The sequence below is a fragment of the Paroedura picta genome, chromosome 10 (genome assembly GCF_049243985.1).
Source record: "Paroedura picta isolate Pp20150507F chromosome 10, Ppicta_v3.0, whole genome shotgun sequence".
Taxonomy (NCBI): Eukaryota; Metazoa; Chordata; class Lepidosauria; order Squamata; family Gekkonidae; genus Paroedura; species Paroedura picta.
Genome location: NC_135378.1, coordinates 63,591,749 through 63,609,704, shown reverse-complemented (window position 1 = coordinate 63,609,704; position 17,956 = coordinate 63,591,749). Strand labels below are relative to the sequence as shown.

General features: G+C 40.9%; 1 protein-coding gene across 1 annotated transcript in view; it reads right to left on the bottom strand.

The window, feature by feature from the left end:
- The window catches only part of SEC24D (SEC24 homolog D, COPII component), a 56,643-nt gene that overhangs the window by 22,923 nt on the left and 15,764 nt on the right, over nucleotides 1-17,956 (bottom strand). The window contains exons 9-11 of the mRNA XM_077300452.1: nucleotides 10,533-10,671; nucleotides 5,072-5,187; nucleotides 2,275-2,399 (exon numbers count right to left, since the gene is read on the bottom strand). Of these exons, the coding sequence (XP_077156567.1) occupies nucleotides 2,275-2,399; nucleotides 5,072-5,187; nucleotides 10,533-10,671 (380 nt within the window). The remainder of the gene's footprint in view (nucleotides 1-2,274; nucleotides 2,400-5,071; nucleotides 5,188-10,532; nucleotides 10,672-17,956) is intronic.

Genomic DNA, 17,956 nt, shown 5'->3' with positions numbered 1-17,956 from the left:
GCATCACCTTTTTAAAAAACAGAAAAAGAACATACACTATGGGGGTTCAGAAGGTTCATTGAAGAGTTTGGAAATTTATTTTTCTTATCTCCACACGGTAATTCTCATGTCAGTCTAGAATGTTAATCTGTCATTCATTCATTATTTATGAAAACACAGCTGGATTACAGAAGAATTTCTTTGATCTAACCAGTGTAGTTCATGCCATGTACAGAAATACTTACAACAGTGAAAATTATACTTAAAGAAACAAATCACATTTCATTGAAAAGTTTGCCTTGTTCCTGGAAAGGCAGACAGAACTCTGTTAATTGGGCTGTGAGTTGGTCAGGCATATCCCTATTTTAGACAAATAAATAGTTAAACAACCTGAAAGTTAATCCTGGCAAGACAGAGGTAATATAGGTTGAGAAGCAGGAGGTCCCGAAGGACATCGATGCTCAGGATATTGATGGGATCCAGCTGACTCAATTAAGAGTCTAGGGATGACAATTGATCCTGCTTTATTACTGGAGAAGGAAGCTGGCGAAGGTGCAAATCAAGGTATTTATTTGTTTTTATCTATTGATTGATTAACATTTTATTTTTCTATTTACAAGCTGTCCTTCCCTGACAGCTCAGGATGGCTCACGAAAGTTAAAAATACAATAAAATATAATATAGGTAATATAAAATTTAAAATGATAATGATGTAAAAATAAATACTGCCAGTCTGCTTGGTTTCATCTCCTATTTCCAGGGGATAGGAAGAGGCAAGTCATAAAGTGAAATCTTCAAAGGGATAATTGGGTGAGTTCTGGCAGGGAGGCCAGTGAACTTCAGATACAATCTTTAGGCCTCAACTATAGGCCTGGAGGAACAGATCTGTCTTGCAAGCCCTGAAGAACAATAAGGCCTCTCAGGGCTCTGATCTTGTGAGGCAGAGCATTTCACTAGACCAGGGGTAGTCAAACTGCGGCCCTCCAGATGTCCATGGACTACAATTCCCAGGAGCCCCCTGCCAGCATTCGCTGGCAGGGGGCTCCTGGGAATTGTAGTCCATGGACATCTGGAGGGCCGCAGTTTGACTACCCCTGCACTAGACCAACCTAGGCTGGAAAGGCCAAATTCTACTTCTCTAGCACCAGGGATCCTAAATAGATTTTTCCCACTTGACAGTCAAGATGGAGAAGAGGGATCGTCCATCTGGAAGATGGTCCCTCCCTATCTTTACTCTGCTGACCAGGCCACATGAATTCATGCTATGATTATCTCAGGGCTGGAATAATGTAGTCTACATGATTCTTCTCTTAGACAACTCAAACAATACAGCAGGTATAGAAAGCTGCAACCTGGCTGCTATTGGGCACCAAGCACAGTCTCTATATAGCTCTCCTTCTGCAGACATTCAATTGGTTATTGAGCAGTTATTGGGTTCAATGAAAGGTGGTAGCCGTAACCTGCAAGGCACTTGATTCACACACCTACAGGGCCACCTATGTTGTTCTGCTATGACAGTTCAACTCATATGAGAAAAGGCTTCTGGAGGTGCCACAAAACATGCAAAATCAGCAATTCTCAGTGGTCACACCTATCTACATTGTTGAATAGTCCACCTGAGGCTATTAGTAAGCCTGCCACACATCTATCATTTTGCAAAATTTGCAGAACAGCATTATTCGGGAGGGCACTCTTGTAGGATGACCAAAGCTGCTGTGTAATGTCCTAGCACAGGAGACCTATTAGGGCTAAAATCTTTCCTATGCTGATTGCCTCATTGCTAAAAAGAGGTATGCTTGCATGCATTATACTTGTTCCCCTCTTCCCTTGTTCTACAAGCCTAGTCCAATTGCATTATTTTGTCTTTTCAGGAATTTTTGCTTTTAGCTTCACATGTTAACATATGCTTGTAATCCCCTCACTCATTGGCTGATGCAATAATATTCTGTAATCGGTTTACAGATTGTAAGTTTTTATCATCCTCGCAGTGAGAAAGGAAGACTATACATTAAAATAAATTTAATAAAACAACTGCTACAGTGACAACAGGGATATAGAGGGTAGAGAGCTCAAAGAAATCCTGGCTGGCAGGCTGCACGTATTGATGCATGTAATGGGCAGGATGAAATTCTTTAAAAGTAGGGGAAAGTCCTATCGCAGTGTGTGGTAAACAAAAGCTTGGAAGGCCAAAACAATGATGTTGAAGTTCCTTGAGTGAACAGAAGGGCTCCTTTGGGTTCAGTTTTCTAGTTGTGGTTCATCTTAACCAAACTGAGTTATCACTATTCACATTACCTTGGGAGTCTATCCAAGACAGTCTTCAGTTCCTCACAGATGAGCTTAACAAGGCCACTCTTTATGTTACTGTATGACACGTCGATCATGAAGATATAGGCTGGTGGCTGTGGAAGTTTGTTGTTCTACCAAAAGGAAAAAGGGGGAAAATCTCACTCACCCAGGACTCTTAATCCAGTTAAAGACTTTCACAAAATACCCAAATAATCTTTGGTAAGGTAATAGCTGCAAGCTACATTTGCTTGTGAAAATTCAGGGTGTGCCGTGATAATTTCCTTCTACTAACATATTACATTTCAATAAACTGAAAACCTGGGGAAAATATTTTCTCATATACAATATCTAGGTGCCCAACTTTATTTTACCATCCAATCCCTGAGCCTCCAACCACCACCAAACTCAACAGGCCCCTGCCATATCCTGTGGGGATAAAAAGGGAGATGCATAATATTACAGATATGGCGAGGAGGGCTCAAGATCTTAATCACTCGGGCCTGAACAAAATACCTGGCAGAAGAGCTTCGTCTTGCAGGCCCCGTGGAACTGAGGAAGCTCCTGCAGGGCCCTCAAGCTCTTCCAGAAGCTCGTTCTACCAGGTCGGAGCCAAGACTGAAATGAGACCAGACACACCTCCCTTGAGCCGGAAACCACCAACAGATTTGCACCCGCACACAGAAGAAAAGCTTGAGGAAGGTGTGGATCTTTCCACGCGTTCTTCTAGCCCAGAAGAAGTCAAACTGCAGCCCTCCAGATGTCCATGGGCTACAATTCCCATGCGCCCTTGCCAGCATTCGCTGGCAGGGGCTCATGGGAATTGTAGCCCATGGACATCTGGAGGGCCGCAGTTTGACTAGCCACTTGCTGTTTGTTCTAAAAAATCCTTTCTGAGGGTCAGTAAATCCTTGCAACAATACAGCACAGTACAGAGGGCTAAGGACAAGGGGAAATTAGGTAAAATCATCTTGCGTTTCAAATGAGCCTCATGGGAGGGCAGTATAGAAATTAAATAAACGAATGGATGGATGGATGGATGAAATCATCCACAGGTTTTCAAAGCTGACTGCTTGGGAAAGAGAGAGGCTAGGAAAGACTCACCCAGCCACCTACAAAATTTTCAGCTGGATCCAAGCCATCTTTGCTTGGCACAGATACCTGGGTGCCATTTCTGGTTATGTGAAATACTACACAGTTTGTGTTCAATGATGTAATAGAGGCCCCAGGTAATCGTTTGGTATATATGCTACATACTCAGAGAGGATAACAAAAGGTAATTCAAATGCATTTTGACATCTCCACTACTTTCACTCGATCCTGAGCAGCACTTGGAGAATGAATTGCATTAGAAATCTGAGGTACCTACAGGATAATAAACTATGTGAGTCCTCAAGAGACAGAAAAAATGTTGCCCAAGGCTTTCCTGAAGCAAGTAGTAGCGCCAGGACAATTTATGAGAGGCAATTGAGATATCAGATATCCTTTACAATCATTGTGGGGTCACTTTTGCTCTGGGAACATAAAGATGATAAACAGCATTCTCCAGCCCCAGCCATGGATAATCCTTGAATTCAAATGTACACTTTGTGTAGACTCCCATGATACTTCTCCCATCAAACCATCAGCCCAAGCTCTAGCATATGTTAAGTGTTTTATGAAAACTACTTCCTTCCCCATGAGTAAGTGGCCAAAGTTCATCTAAATGTTCACAGGTTAACTGAAAGTAAATTTCTTTATTATAATAATTACTATATTATAATTACTTTGAAATAGAGGCACAGCTACAGGGCAACGCTAAATGCAGGTTTAGTGTTAGCAAATCTTAAACCAAAGGTTTACATGGCCCTTATTCCCCTGTTGCTTATACCCATGTGAATCCAGAGCAGTCAGATAAGTAAATGAACTATAGTAGCTTAAGAGGAGAACTGAGCTTTTAAAAGCTGCTCCAATTTCAGTAACAGCCGTGCAAAGAAAAAAAATCATTCTTCATGTAAAATTCTATAACAGCATATTAAAAGATTCTGGCTAACATCCTGCCACATTTATAGTAAACGCAAGATGCTCTACGTTTGCTAAATTCATTCCAAAGAAGCACAACACTCCTCAACAGCTGTTATTTGTTAACGTGAACCCTCACTGTTCATCCTCATTGTTATTCAAGCACAATGGAAAGTTGTCGTTTTCCCAAAGCATACTGAGAAATACATTATTGTCCTTCAATTCTATTGAATATAACCTTCCCAATATACCACATCTGTGACACAAGGATGGTAAGCAGGTCATAAACTGATTTTTTAAATGAAACGTATACACGCTCATTCGGGGGATCCTGGGAATGCTCAAATGCACGTACAAATAATTTGAAACAGAGGAAAGCAATTTGTGCTAGAAGAAATGGAAATAGTCACTCCACTGAAACAAACGGAGAAATTCGTGTCTGTGAGGAATCACTGTGCACACCTGAAAGTAATGGACAATTAACTTTATGCAGGTTAAGTGGGAATTCACCACAGTTAGCTTTCTTTTGATTATACTTTACTTAGAATTCAAATTGCAATCAAGTAATTCAATTTTACTGGGTTTTAAGATTGCAATTGGAAATTACCAAGGCATTTCTATGTACACTTACTGGAGTTAAGCTTCTCTAAAAAAACTTTGCTCCTAGTTGTCCAATAAATATGTAACAGTTTGCGAGGCTTTTTAAAACATCCTGCATAATCCCATGCCTTCCCTCCATCTGTAAGAGTTACACATTGATTTGGCACACGCATTACAAAACGCTTTCCACGTTGAACAGACTTACCTTACAATAATCTAAAGTAGCAACATATTCATATGATCCCAGAGATAACTCCGGTCTTTCGTAGTGGTCTATTCTTCTGCCAATGTGGTCCAGATGTTGAAAATAGTACGGAGGGACTACAGAAAACAGAAACGAGAAAGCCAATTTTTCTTCCTTTGTTAAACACAGATGAACAAACAGAACCTCCTGCTGCATGGCTTTAATATGATAATAGTGAGTAGTTAAATTTTATATGGGAACTGAATTAAGTTTCATGATGTTCACTAGTCTTCCTACATCATCAAAGGCTGCATGTATTTTCCAGCACTGAAAAATGTGAAAAATATTCCCAGAGAAATGTACTCCATCCTCCCAGCCAAAGAATCTTCACCAGACATTTCTATATCGGCATGCATAGCAGCTGAGGCTGCAAATGTGTTACAGCTATTGATTCTTTGTGGGCATAGTTTGTGACATGGGCCTTCTGGTCATACAAAACTTCTTCTTAACATCAATGAATACTTGCCAAACACCAGATAATTCTGTAATTTCTCTCCCCCCCCCAATATTATTTATTATTTTATTATTTTTGAATTTTTATACTGCCTTCCCAAAAACAGCTCAGGGAAGTGAGTATCACAATCAAAACATACAGAATGCAAAATATATCAATAATAATTATTATTCTCTTTAAAATTTGCAATTTGCTGTATACAATAATAAAACATTTAAAATTGTAGTTAAGCAGCTGTCAATTAATTCCAGCTCACCCCAGAGGGTCTCCTTTGGGCATTTCTGATGGGAAGTTTTGATCAGGGCCCAATAGATGTTAATAGTTCACTGTCCCAAACCAAAAGCTTGGTGGAAGAGCTCCATTTTACAGGCCCTGCAGAACTGTACCAGCTCCAACAGAGCCCAGGTCTCCTCCAGGAGCTTATTCCACAAAGTAGAGGCCTTGACAGAAAACATTCTGACCCTGGCTGGGCCCAGCCGTACTTCCTGGAGGCCAGAGATTACCACTGGTTGGAGTTGACCAAGCATAGTGCTCCTCAGAGGGCACTTGCCATTCAACTTTCCCAACAGAATCTCAGCTTCCTTATACAAGTCAAGTTTCCAAGAGTAGCTTCATCATTCTGCAGTACAAGAACCAGATCCTAGTCCAGTAGCACCTTAGAGGCCTACAAGATTTGAAGGAAAGAAGAACTTAAAAGAGTCAAAGCTCCACTGATGAAGGAAGCTTTTACCCTTGAAAGCTTATATTCTGAAAATCTTGTGGGTCTCTAAGGTCCTCCTGGACTCGAGTCAATCTACAAGCTACGATAGACCACTTCCACACCAGAAGCACCCTATAATGCAGATCTAACATTTCTGAAGCCTCAGCATTTGAAAAAATAATGCTGTTTTTGAAAGGCTCCTAGACCACCTTAAATAGCCATTATTCAGTGGTAATCTACATTAGTTAGATCCTACATTCAATCCTAGGGAAAGATACTTCAGAGAGTCAGGGAAGGTAACACAGGACTACACTGACCAATGATGCGACAGCTTTGGAAGCCCTATGCAGAATTTGTGAGTATACAGGGTATTTATCATCCAAATGGATCATGACAGTGCAGAGAAGATATTGTGCTACAGAAGATAAAGGTATCCCCTGTGCAAGCACCGGGTCATGTCTGACCCTTGGGGTGACACCCTCTAGCGTTTTCATGGCAGACTCAATACGGGGTGGTTTGCCAGTGCCTTCCCCAGTCATTACTGTTTACCCCCCAGCAAGCTGGGTACTCATTTTACCGACCTCGGAAGGATGGAAGGCTGAGTCAACCTTGAGCCGGCTGCTGGGATCGAACTCCCAACTTCATGGGCAGACAGCTTCAGACAGCATGTTGCTGCCTTACCACTCTGCTCCACAAGAGGCTCTTGTGCTACAGAAATGCGGCTGCTATTAATGAAAGGCTGCAGACTGCAGCTGCCAGGGGACGCTGTATCGGGAAAGGACCACATGTGACCAGTGCTTCTGTTTCATGAGGTTTCCCGCCTCATGGGGCCTCTCCTCACTTTTCTCCTGCTGCTCGAGGGAGGTGGAAGGCCCCAGGGTCTACTGGCCAGCTGTGCATCTGGGCAGGCCAAGCATCCTATTTAGGGCCTTGCAATGCCACTCAGCCTCTTCCTTCCCCTTCAACCTTCCAGGTGCCCCACAAGCATCGGTCCCAGCAGTTTGCACATGCATGTTTCCATGTGCCGCTAGGAAGTGCTGGTGGTGGTAGGGCTTCCTTGCATTCTTCTGGCCACAAGATGACTGGATCCTTCCATGCTGCACCAACACTCATTTGTATTATAAGAAAGCTGTGGCCGTTTCCCACCAAAACATATTTCTGGTGTTGATGTCCTTTATTCTGCTCTGGCACATGTCCCCTTGCCAGAGGTGTAAATGGTATCAGCGCAGCTTAAAGAAAGGAAGCACTGGTTCCAATAAAGTATCCTGAACACTCTGGGTGACGGTGTAGATGAATCCTTGAAGGTATGCTTGCTTACTTTTAGATGGTAGTTACATTTAATCTAGCTGGATGGTAGTGAAAGGCCTGACATTTGATTCTGCACCCACTTCTTAAGCTGTACCAGGCCGTTACATCACTGAACATTTCAGTTTGCACCGTATAAAATGGAGCTCAAATGGAAGGGCCCTGCAGAAGTTCAAATTATTATTTTAAACTAATATCACAAACAGAATGGTGTGGTAGTTTATGCTGTGCACACAGCAGGCATTTGTGAAAGCATAATATTGAATAACAGCCTATGCACTCAACTATCCTCTATGTTCTATTCCACAATTTAAGCTTTGAATCAAACAAGAATTGGCACAAGTCTTTCGAGGCTCATGTTTCAGAGTTGAAAAGATTACTGTATTTGGGAAAGCTCTGTGCCATTTTGATCCAGCTGAGGAAATCCAACTTGATACAAATGTCTCGAAAGTCTCTTTCTGGCAATATTTTGGGACGCAGCCAAATGCTTAGGAACTCATGAGTCACATGCAACTGCACTTCGACAAATATGGGATGGCATCTGCTGTGCAAAGTTAACTCCTGTCACAGTAAACGCATGATGATTTATGATATTAAACCCACTGCTGTAAAGGGAGATGATAAGCAAAACATTTGTTCTTCTCTAGGTGATTAAAGTACATTTTCACTTAAAATATACATCCAGCCAATTCGAAAAACAAAATGACACCGCCTGTTTTCCATAAAATTACATCCATGACATAAATTACTGGAATAGTGTTATATTACAGAATTGTCATGACCAATGCATTCAAAGTAAGTTGGATTTAAATGGTTTGGTGATCCTTGCTGAGCACATAAACAGTTCTTAAAACATATAATGAAAGGCACTCTCAATACTCTTTCGGCTCTTTCTGCACATCAAGATGGAAGTGTGTTTCTTGCTCCAATTGCTTACATTTGAAAGCAGCATGTTCTTAGGAAAGTGCAAGGCTCAGAGCCCAGAAAACAGACTACTATTCTGCAGAGGCGTTGGCAATAAAGAAACCGTATCTTTCCTTTGCAGATGTCATTCAGTGGAACTATTAAATATTGTTAATAGGCTACTGCAACATCCTTTTAGGAAAAAAAAATCCTTGGAACTATCTCTAGCCCCCTGCAATTTATTTGTAAAGCGTTTTGGATACTACATGGATATCCGATCTGTACTGGAAGCTTCTTTAGTCAATCATAGCTTCTTCAATGGATTGTTTCACTTGAATAGAGTAGAAAATCTACTGAAATCTGTATTTCCTTGGCTCATAATGCTCACTCGAACTACAGAACATTAGCCTTATATCACCCACAACTCTACTCATTTTGTGACGGCTGCTCTTCTATTGTTACTAGGGCATTGTTTCAGCCGTGTCCCAATAGTGCCTAATAAGAAGCTGTCACTGCTACCAGCCTCATCACCAGCAACAGTTGTAAACCCAGAGATAGGGGTATTCGGGATCATGGGAGATGATTGAAAGATGCAACACAATTCAAGGTCATGGAAAGTATAATGAAATTATGACCAGTTAGAGAAGAATGTGGTCTGTTGATTCTTCTGAAGCTTTCAGAAGCAACTATGAAATCCTTCCAGGCCATACTTCTTGGCTGCAAGCCTCTTTTTGGAAGGCAGATCCCAGTGTCACTTCTGAGAGGTTGTGACTCTGCAATACAGGAGTTGCCTTATGGTATTCTAGCAATTTTATTGTCTCCTGTGCTAATAAACATCTATATGAAACCATTGGCTGAGGTTATCCAGAGGACTTAGGGACTGTATGCTGATGATACTCAAATATTCTTTCATTGAATCCACATAAAATGGTGGTGTCCTTCGATATCTGTCTTGCGGACAAGAATGGACTGGAAGAACATGAATAAACTTAAAACCAACCCAGATAAAAGAGTCAATGACAGCAAGGGAATCCATGAACTGATTAAACAGGGAAATGAATGTGTTGGAGGGAGTTGCATTCTAGATCAGGGGTAGTCAACCTGTGGTCCTCCAGATGTCCATGTGCTACAATTCCCATGAGCCCCTGCCAGCATTTGCTGGCAGGGGCTCATGGGAATTGTAGCCCATGGACATCTGGAGGACCACAGATTGACTACCCCTGTTCTAGATCCATGTCCTTAGTTTGCAATGTCCTGTGTGGGGGCACTGGGTCTTTTGATTCATATGATTTTTAATGCCCCCTTGATGGCAAGGACTTGCAAAGCAACTGCAAGAGGTAAAAGCAGAACTGGACCAAGTATAGACCTATCTTGAATGTTCCCATTTGGGGTAATGGCAGATGAACTCGACCAATATTTAAAAGCGATGTCTGCCTTTTGATTCTTTTCAATTGGGCTTGAGTCCTAGGTAAGGGACAGAGATGGCTTTAGTGGTGCTTGTGGATGACCTCTACCTCCAGAAAAGCAAGGAGAATGTATTGCTATTACAACTAACAGTGGTCTTTGATATAGCGTGCCATAAAATAGTTCTGATGCACCTGAAAAGTGAGGCAGGTCTGGGCATAGCAGTGCTGAGATGCTTGGTTGTAGTGGTTAGGATCACTGGTCTAGTGGAAGATGCTGAATCAGCTCTTTAAGCTTACATTGGGGGGGGGGCAAGGCTCTAAGTTAGTTCCTATGTCGTGCAACACTTTCCCTCCAGAAAATTGGTTTAGATCTCTCCCGATTATATTTTTAAAAGCAGTCAAAACCCTTTTTATCTGCTCTTTGTAACTAAAGAAAAGCAGCAGCTGATCTAATCTTTCTGAACTACATTTTAGCAACCCAGGCAATAGCAAACTGCTACACAGGAAGCGAATTCTACTGAAATCAACATGACTTTCAAGCAAATAAACGCAGTTAGGCTTGAGATGAAGGTGAAACAAATCCTTTTTTGATAAATAGTGCTAAGTTTGTTTTGAAAAAATATTTGTAAAATATACCAAACCGACATTACTTACCATCATTCACACAGTTACAAAATCCACACTGATATTTTCTTCCACCTTCAATGAACTGCATGAAGGGACACATATATGCTTTGCACCTGTTGCATCGAATGGGCCCTGTTTCCCCATGGTTTACTAAATACAGTGGGGTCTGCAGAAAAAGGAAAAATAACAATATTGTTTATTTTAAAAGATTCCGGAGGGTATCTGAGTTGGTCTGAAGCAGCAGAACAAATTTTGAGTCTAGTGGCACCTTTAAGGCCAACAAAGTTTTATTCAAGAAGTAAGCTTTTGTGTGCAAGCACATTTGACCAGTGTTAGAAGGGGATTTTTACTCTGGTTTAAGCTTATATATCTTGAATAAAACTTTGTTGGCCTTAAAGATGCCACTGGATTCAAACATTGTTTATTAAAAAAACCCCACCTCATATGACTATATATCAGTCCTTAAATAAAAATGTAATATGGAAAATCAAAACTCTTTAATCATGGAAGCATTCGCCATTCAGCAGCTCTTTCCTTACTTATGTTTACCAATGCAGAATAGAACAGTACAAGCCGCATACACTTTATTTATATCTTTACCTAACCTCATGAAATGAACAGACTAGAGGCTGCAGCACAGAGCAGTACTAGGTACACTGTCAAAAAAGTTCCCAGTTACAGTTATCTATATGGATGGGAGCAAATAAATCAGTGGGCACAGACCAACCCAAACCCCAGAGTGCCACATTGTAGTATTCTTCATCCATCGCTCAGAAGGACTAAGTACTGCACAGAATGTTTCAGCTTCTTGAAATAAGAAGGCTTGAATTACATTTCGATTTCACATCAGCGTGTGACTTCTGAAATGAGAAGTGCTGAGCTTTAAAGCACCATAAATATGCAAATGCATGGCTCTGCAAAGCCATGAAAATGCATGCACTGTAGAAATGATCTTGTTATTCAAGAATAATAGCCTTCATCTTCTAGAGGGTAGGCTAATCACACTGCTATCCTATGCAGCTACTCCAGGGGGATTATTAAACTGGAATAATTCTGTGTAAGATTGTAGTGTTGGACTATTAAGACAACATAGAATTGCATCATCGTTTAAAACTAACAGATTTATTGTGTTCTAAGTTTTTGGGGGCAAGGTAGTTTTTCAATTGCAGGTTATCTGAAAATGACATACATACATTTTATACACACAGAGATATAAAAAACTGGGGTCAAAGGCTAGACAATACCAACGGCACAGTCTGACATTTCAATGCACAACTTTAACATGTACATAGAACAGGGGTAGTCAAACTGCGGCCCTCAAGATGTCCATGGACTACAATTCCCACAAGCCCCTGCCAGCATTCACTGGCAGGGGCTTGTGGGAATTGTAGTCCGTGGACATCTGGAGGGCCGCAGTTTGACTACCCCTGACATAGAAGATGAACTTTTTCAGATGGATTCACTACCAATATCTCTAACTGGCAACCAGGAAAGATCTGCTCGTAATTTGAAGCCATGGGGTTTATGGATGTTTTCTTTCGGTTCAGTGTTGTTTACTGTCTTTGTTTTTACCAGATAATATCAAAACAAAGATGCTGGATATTTCCAATTCATACATTGCCTCATGCCCTCTTTAGAAATAGAAAAGATAAGGCCATTTAAAAATAAATAACAGCAAATCTGGGAAGAGTTGAAGCCATTTTGTGAGAAGGAACTCCTGCCCCAACTAAGGCCTAAAACAACCCAAACATTCTGATAAATTATACATTAGAAATTTCTCTTCAAAGTTCTTTTATCTGGCTTCATCCAAAATCCATGGTTTCTTAAAAAGAAAGTGAGGAAAAGCCCATGGTTAGTAGAAAAAATTCTTTTGGCAGGATTTTGTGCTTCTTTGAGGTCGCTCCCTTGTGGATTTTAACTCCAGTATCCAGCTCAATTACCCCAATGCCAATGCAGGTAGTATGGACAACACAAAATTAATCTGTATAAAAAGTAAATTCCCACTCAAACTATAGCACAAAATTTCTTTTTGTTAACTAAATAAAGTACTTTTCATTTTAAACCAATGAAGAAGCTAAGAGTTGTATTTCTGGCTGGCGTTTCTATTAAATGCATTAAATTTATGGAATTGGCATTCAGAACTAGATGACTCTGGAGGTTCCTTTCAGCTCTATGATTCCATAACATTACCATGCACACTGGATACAAATACAAATAACTAATATAAGTTCTAACTAATTCTAACTAACAAGGTAGACGGTGTATAGTTGAGAAAACAAATTTATGCCCTGTATCCTCTGTAGGTGTCACTGTGAACTAGGATATGAAAATAATTCAGAGGGTCAGATTATTACAATCTCACTTAAATCGCTAGGAAAAATTCATACTGCCCTAAGGACAGCAAGATGAAATCCAGTTCCTTAATGAAGTCAGGAAATGTCTAACCTGCATTACTAATTTATCTTATTATCACATTACATATTAATGTTTGTCACAAGGAAACAGATATATTCACAGTTAATATTAAGAACACCCACTTTGTCTCTAGCTGTTTAAAATAAATAGTAGATTCATCCGGGAAACAATAATATAAAGGCTAATCTCACACATGAAACTTTTAAAATCAGAATAATCTAGAGGCTATGCAAACATTATTCAAGTCTACACAGAATAATTTGTTGGTTACGCAAACACCATTGAAGCCTACACAGGTGAGAGAATGTTTTATTGGGAAAGCATACTTCACTAGTTTAGCTACTTTTGGTATGGGTGCATTAACAAACATAAAATGGTTAGGCATTCCTTCCTTCTACATTAGCAAATTACAGATATGATATCTCGATATCTTGGGGGGGGAGGGAGAACTAGAGAGTTGGATGCAGTGAAAGGATGGCGGAATTGAAAATTCACTAACACCACTGCAGCAACACCGTGCTTTAATCTAATCTAACAAAAAACACAATTTGCATATGGAGCAATCGACTGAACCATATGGCTGATTTAGTTTCAAAATTGTCTCTTGTGCTCTGAAGTGCACATTTGTAAAACCTGGTGTATAGGTGTGTGTTTGTTGGGGGGAGGTTAAAATTGCCTTCATTTAGCATAAGCAGACAGCAGGACAACATTTTAGCAACTGCGCATATGGAAATCTTCTGAAGGATCCAAACCATCATGCAGCCAAGTTTATATATTAGCAGACTTAGCAGTCAAAATTCTCTTAATAAGAGTAACCTCTTAAGAGTAACCTCTTAACAACAAATATATGTTAATAAGCAAATTTCCAGGATTGGCTGATACTTACTTCCCCTTTTCTTGAACTTGCCCATTTGTAAGAGGTGACACAGACATCCTTGGGTGGTCAACACATTCACAGATGGCCAATGGGTAAAATACCCCACTGGCATGTCATGACACCAGAAGAACAGATCAAACCCATTATAGTAAAACAAGAGGGAAAAAAGGAAGGAACCCTGACAATATTGCTATTGCATAAAGCTAATGGTTCATGACCACATCCCATCTAGGAATAGCTAAAAGTAGCTGAACAGACATAGCTCAAAGGAGAAAATCCTTAGACATGAGCAGACTTACAATCATTAAGAAAAACCCTTATTTGGCCATTTTGTTCTATTATAAAATGCCTCTTAAACCATCTGTACAATTAAAGCCTCCCAAAGCGTCTGGAAGTTCTTGAATCAGGAAAGTGGAATGAACTGATTGTAATGCAAGTTATCACACATAAAGGAATGCGTTCTGTAATCCAGACATGGGCAATTTTTTAGTGTTAGACCAGACTAGCCTGAGCAAACAGGAATTACACAAAGTCCACATTCAGAAACCTGTGCTGGCAGAGTCATCCACCCTCTACAATATCTTATGCATATATTATCTTCAAACACTATTTCCACTTCTGTAATTCTGTTGTTCTATGTGGTTCACATTTGTCCCTCTCCCGTCCAGCTATGATGTGCTTGGGTATTAGATACAGCTTCTAACAATGGCAGAGGTGAGGCCAGGGTGCTGAACACCACAGACTGTATGCAGCTACTTCTCAAATTCTAAGTGCTGACTGTTATGTGGATGTTGGGCCATGTCGTTTATCAAGGGAAAGTCAGCAGTTGGGACAGAAGCGGGAACATGGAATGGGAATGCAAAATGATCATCAAGGAACTCTACTGGACAGCCGGTCTCCAAAATGTCAGCAAGCATAAGCAATCAGAAGGGAGGGACGGACAGGACAGAGAGTTAGCAAACCGTATATGCAGAAGTGACAGGTAATAGCTAATAAAAGAAGCTGCGGCTTTAACTTTGTTATTGGGAAGTCATTAAAATAACTGATGGATGAAGCGGCTCACTTTTTCATACCTAACTTCGCATGGCTTTTACTCAGCTGATATATTTGGATCAGTGACATTTATAGCTGTAAACATAGTGTTAACAGCCAAATGGATCTTTGGTTTCTTGCGAGTTAACAACTTGGGGCCCCACGGCGGGTTGCAAAGAAGATTTTCACCCTTCTGAAGCAAGTGATCGAAAGAACTTTTAAACCAAAGAAATCTTATTTAGTGCCCTGTGTTGGATGCATCCACTGAGACACATCCACATCCACCTGAAGAACCAAAATTAATTCAGAGTGCCCTGGATCTTTGGGACGCACTTTGGAAACAATCCTTGAGCCTTTGACAGCCTCAAGAGTCCAGGTGACCTGTCCAAGTTGAATTCACGGGTACACAGATTGAACACAAACATTTTACAGTGACTGAAGCTGCATCTTGCAAAGACTTTGGATGAAGAACAACATATACATTTTAAAAGTTCTTTTTTTGCAGCAGCAGACACTTATGTGTAAACTAACCTATGGAATCCCTGAATAAAATGGGCACTAGGCCACTATCCCCCTGCCCCAGGTAGGCCAGCGAAGGACAGGAAAGGCCTCGGCGGGCTTTTTTGGGGCAGGGGGGAAGCTCTGGCGGCCAGTCCTCTCCTCCTCCCACCACCCCAGCAGCTCTACCAAGGTCTGCCAAGGCCATGGCTGGAGCTGCTTGAGGTAGCAAGAACGCTGGCAGGAGCTCCCCCTCCCTCCCCCACTGGTCCCACGTCCTCTGCCCTCTCTCCCGGCTCCTGCTTACTGGGCTGGAACGTCTTCCAAATGGAATAAGTTGGAAGGGGATGCAACCAGGGGCAGGACATCCTTCCTGACTGGCCATTCGTTGGATGGACAGCCAATCAGGAATGGGACAGCTGGGACAGCCGACCTGATTGGTGGTTAGGTGGTGAGTCCCAGCTTCTCCCAGCACCCCTTATCGACTTTATTAATGGTTACAGATTACAGATGACTCCTATGCGTTGAAATATGCAAGATCTGCAGTGTGCATGATTGAACGGGATATAAAGAGCATCCCTTCAAGGGGCATGGGAGGAGATGTGTATTCGACATAGTTAGGCTAGGAACTTCATGATATTTTTCAATCTCCTCGAGAACCCTGATTGGCTCAACTGGAGACCCCCTGCACTGTTGAGCACACTTCCTCCCAGCATGAATGAATGAAGAACAGGTAGACAGTTAGGTCTATCTCTCCTCTTTCCTTACAAAGTTGTTTCTTGTCATAATATTATTTTAAGCAGCTTGGTGCTCTACTTCTCTTTGCATATTGAAACTTCTGCCAACACTATGAAGAGGGAGCTTACATAAAACTTTTCACATAAGCCCAGTCCAATCTTCAGAAAAAGAGAAATACAAGCCAGCTATCCTCCCAATCAGATGGCAGTTACCTAGTTACTATAAGAAATGTTCAAACACCCACCAATTCAGCTCACATCCTGTTTGCGGGTTGAAAACAGGAAGCAAATTTTTTGCTGCCTGGTTCTATTATTCATTGACCCTTTCATGGCTGCTCAATGAGCTGCTTCACTGTTTCCTTTCATAATAATAAAGTTCAGGGTTTCCCGGCAGCCATGGCTGACATTTTCCCAGCTACATCGCTAGAAGGATTTTTGAGGTAATTGTTATTGTGTACTAACTTCCTATCAATCTATTGCTATGACTACAAAATCAGAGTCCAGTAGCACCTTTAAGACCAACAAAGATTCATTAGTGAGCTTTCGAGTGCAAGCACTCTTCCTCAGACTATGGACTACCATCATGAAAGTGGGAATATAAAGCAAAAGTTAATTCTGTTAAATTAGTAAACTGTGTCACAATATCCAAATACAGCCATATGATAATTCTTTGCCAAACCAGCAAAGATCATCTGGTTTATCCAAGCTTGGCAAAGATTCATTCATCTCCAAAACAAACTTGCAGAGCTTGGCCTAACATTTATTATGATTATACTGTTAGCATTTATTTTTACAGCCTGTTGCTAAAGCAGTGCTTTGCTAAAAATAAATTATGTCAAACAATGATAATCGTATTCTCTAAAAATTATAAATAGCCTTCAAAGATCATCCCTATTGGGATAGGGAAAGAAACTATGTCATCTGGACCAATAAATCAATATAGACAAGATTACATTTATTTATTTAAAATATTTATATACCACTTCTCTTACCAATCAATGGGACTCAAAGTGGCTTACATCAAATGTAAAAGAACTACAGGCCCACATTACAGACAGCAACCTCTCTGTAAACAACTAAAATACAATCATCTCTTTCCAATTCATAGATTTCTGGAAACCCTTTATATATTACTTGCCCAAATCTGATCCCACAAGATGACTGTTGAAAAGGGAATGTGATGAAGATGAGCTCATTTTTGAACCCCACTTTTTACTATCCAAAGGAGTCTTAAAGTGGTTTACAATCATCTTCCCTTCCTCTCCCCACAGCCAACCCTGTAAGGTAGCGGAGGCTGAGAGCTCTGAGAGAAGAGTGACTAGCTGAAGGTCACCCAACTGGCTGCATATGGAGTAGAGAATCAAACCCAGTTCTCCAGTTTAGAGGCTGCCACTCTTAACCAGTACACCAAGCTGGCAGGTAGAGTATCTGAGAGGTTTAATAGGTCTATCCCATTCGCAAGGTCATGACCACTCATTTTAGAGGATGCGACAGAATTTTGAATACTGTCTTGATATTTGACCAATCTTCTTTACCCTTTCATCACAGTAAAATTCTCACAAAAGCTGCCAGAGCCTATGTAGATGTAACCCATGAAGGTATTCATTTTATTAGCCGTAGCATACAGAGATCAAGCTTTTACCTGGAAGAGGTGTGACAATTACCCCTTTATCAACCTATAGTTAATACATGGGAGCATGTGTCTATATGGGTATTCTGAAGTGGGTGACTGTATCCAGCATCCTGGCAGGTACCAGCTCAACCCAGAAAGTTAGCTAATAACACCAGGAGGGTAAGAAAGGACGACATTTATTTTATTGTTCCAAAGGCCTGCTTCTGATAGTTGTAAGTCCAAGGTCTCAATAAAGAAGACTTTGCAGGATAGCCTGGAT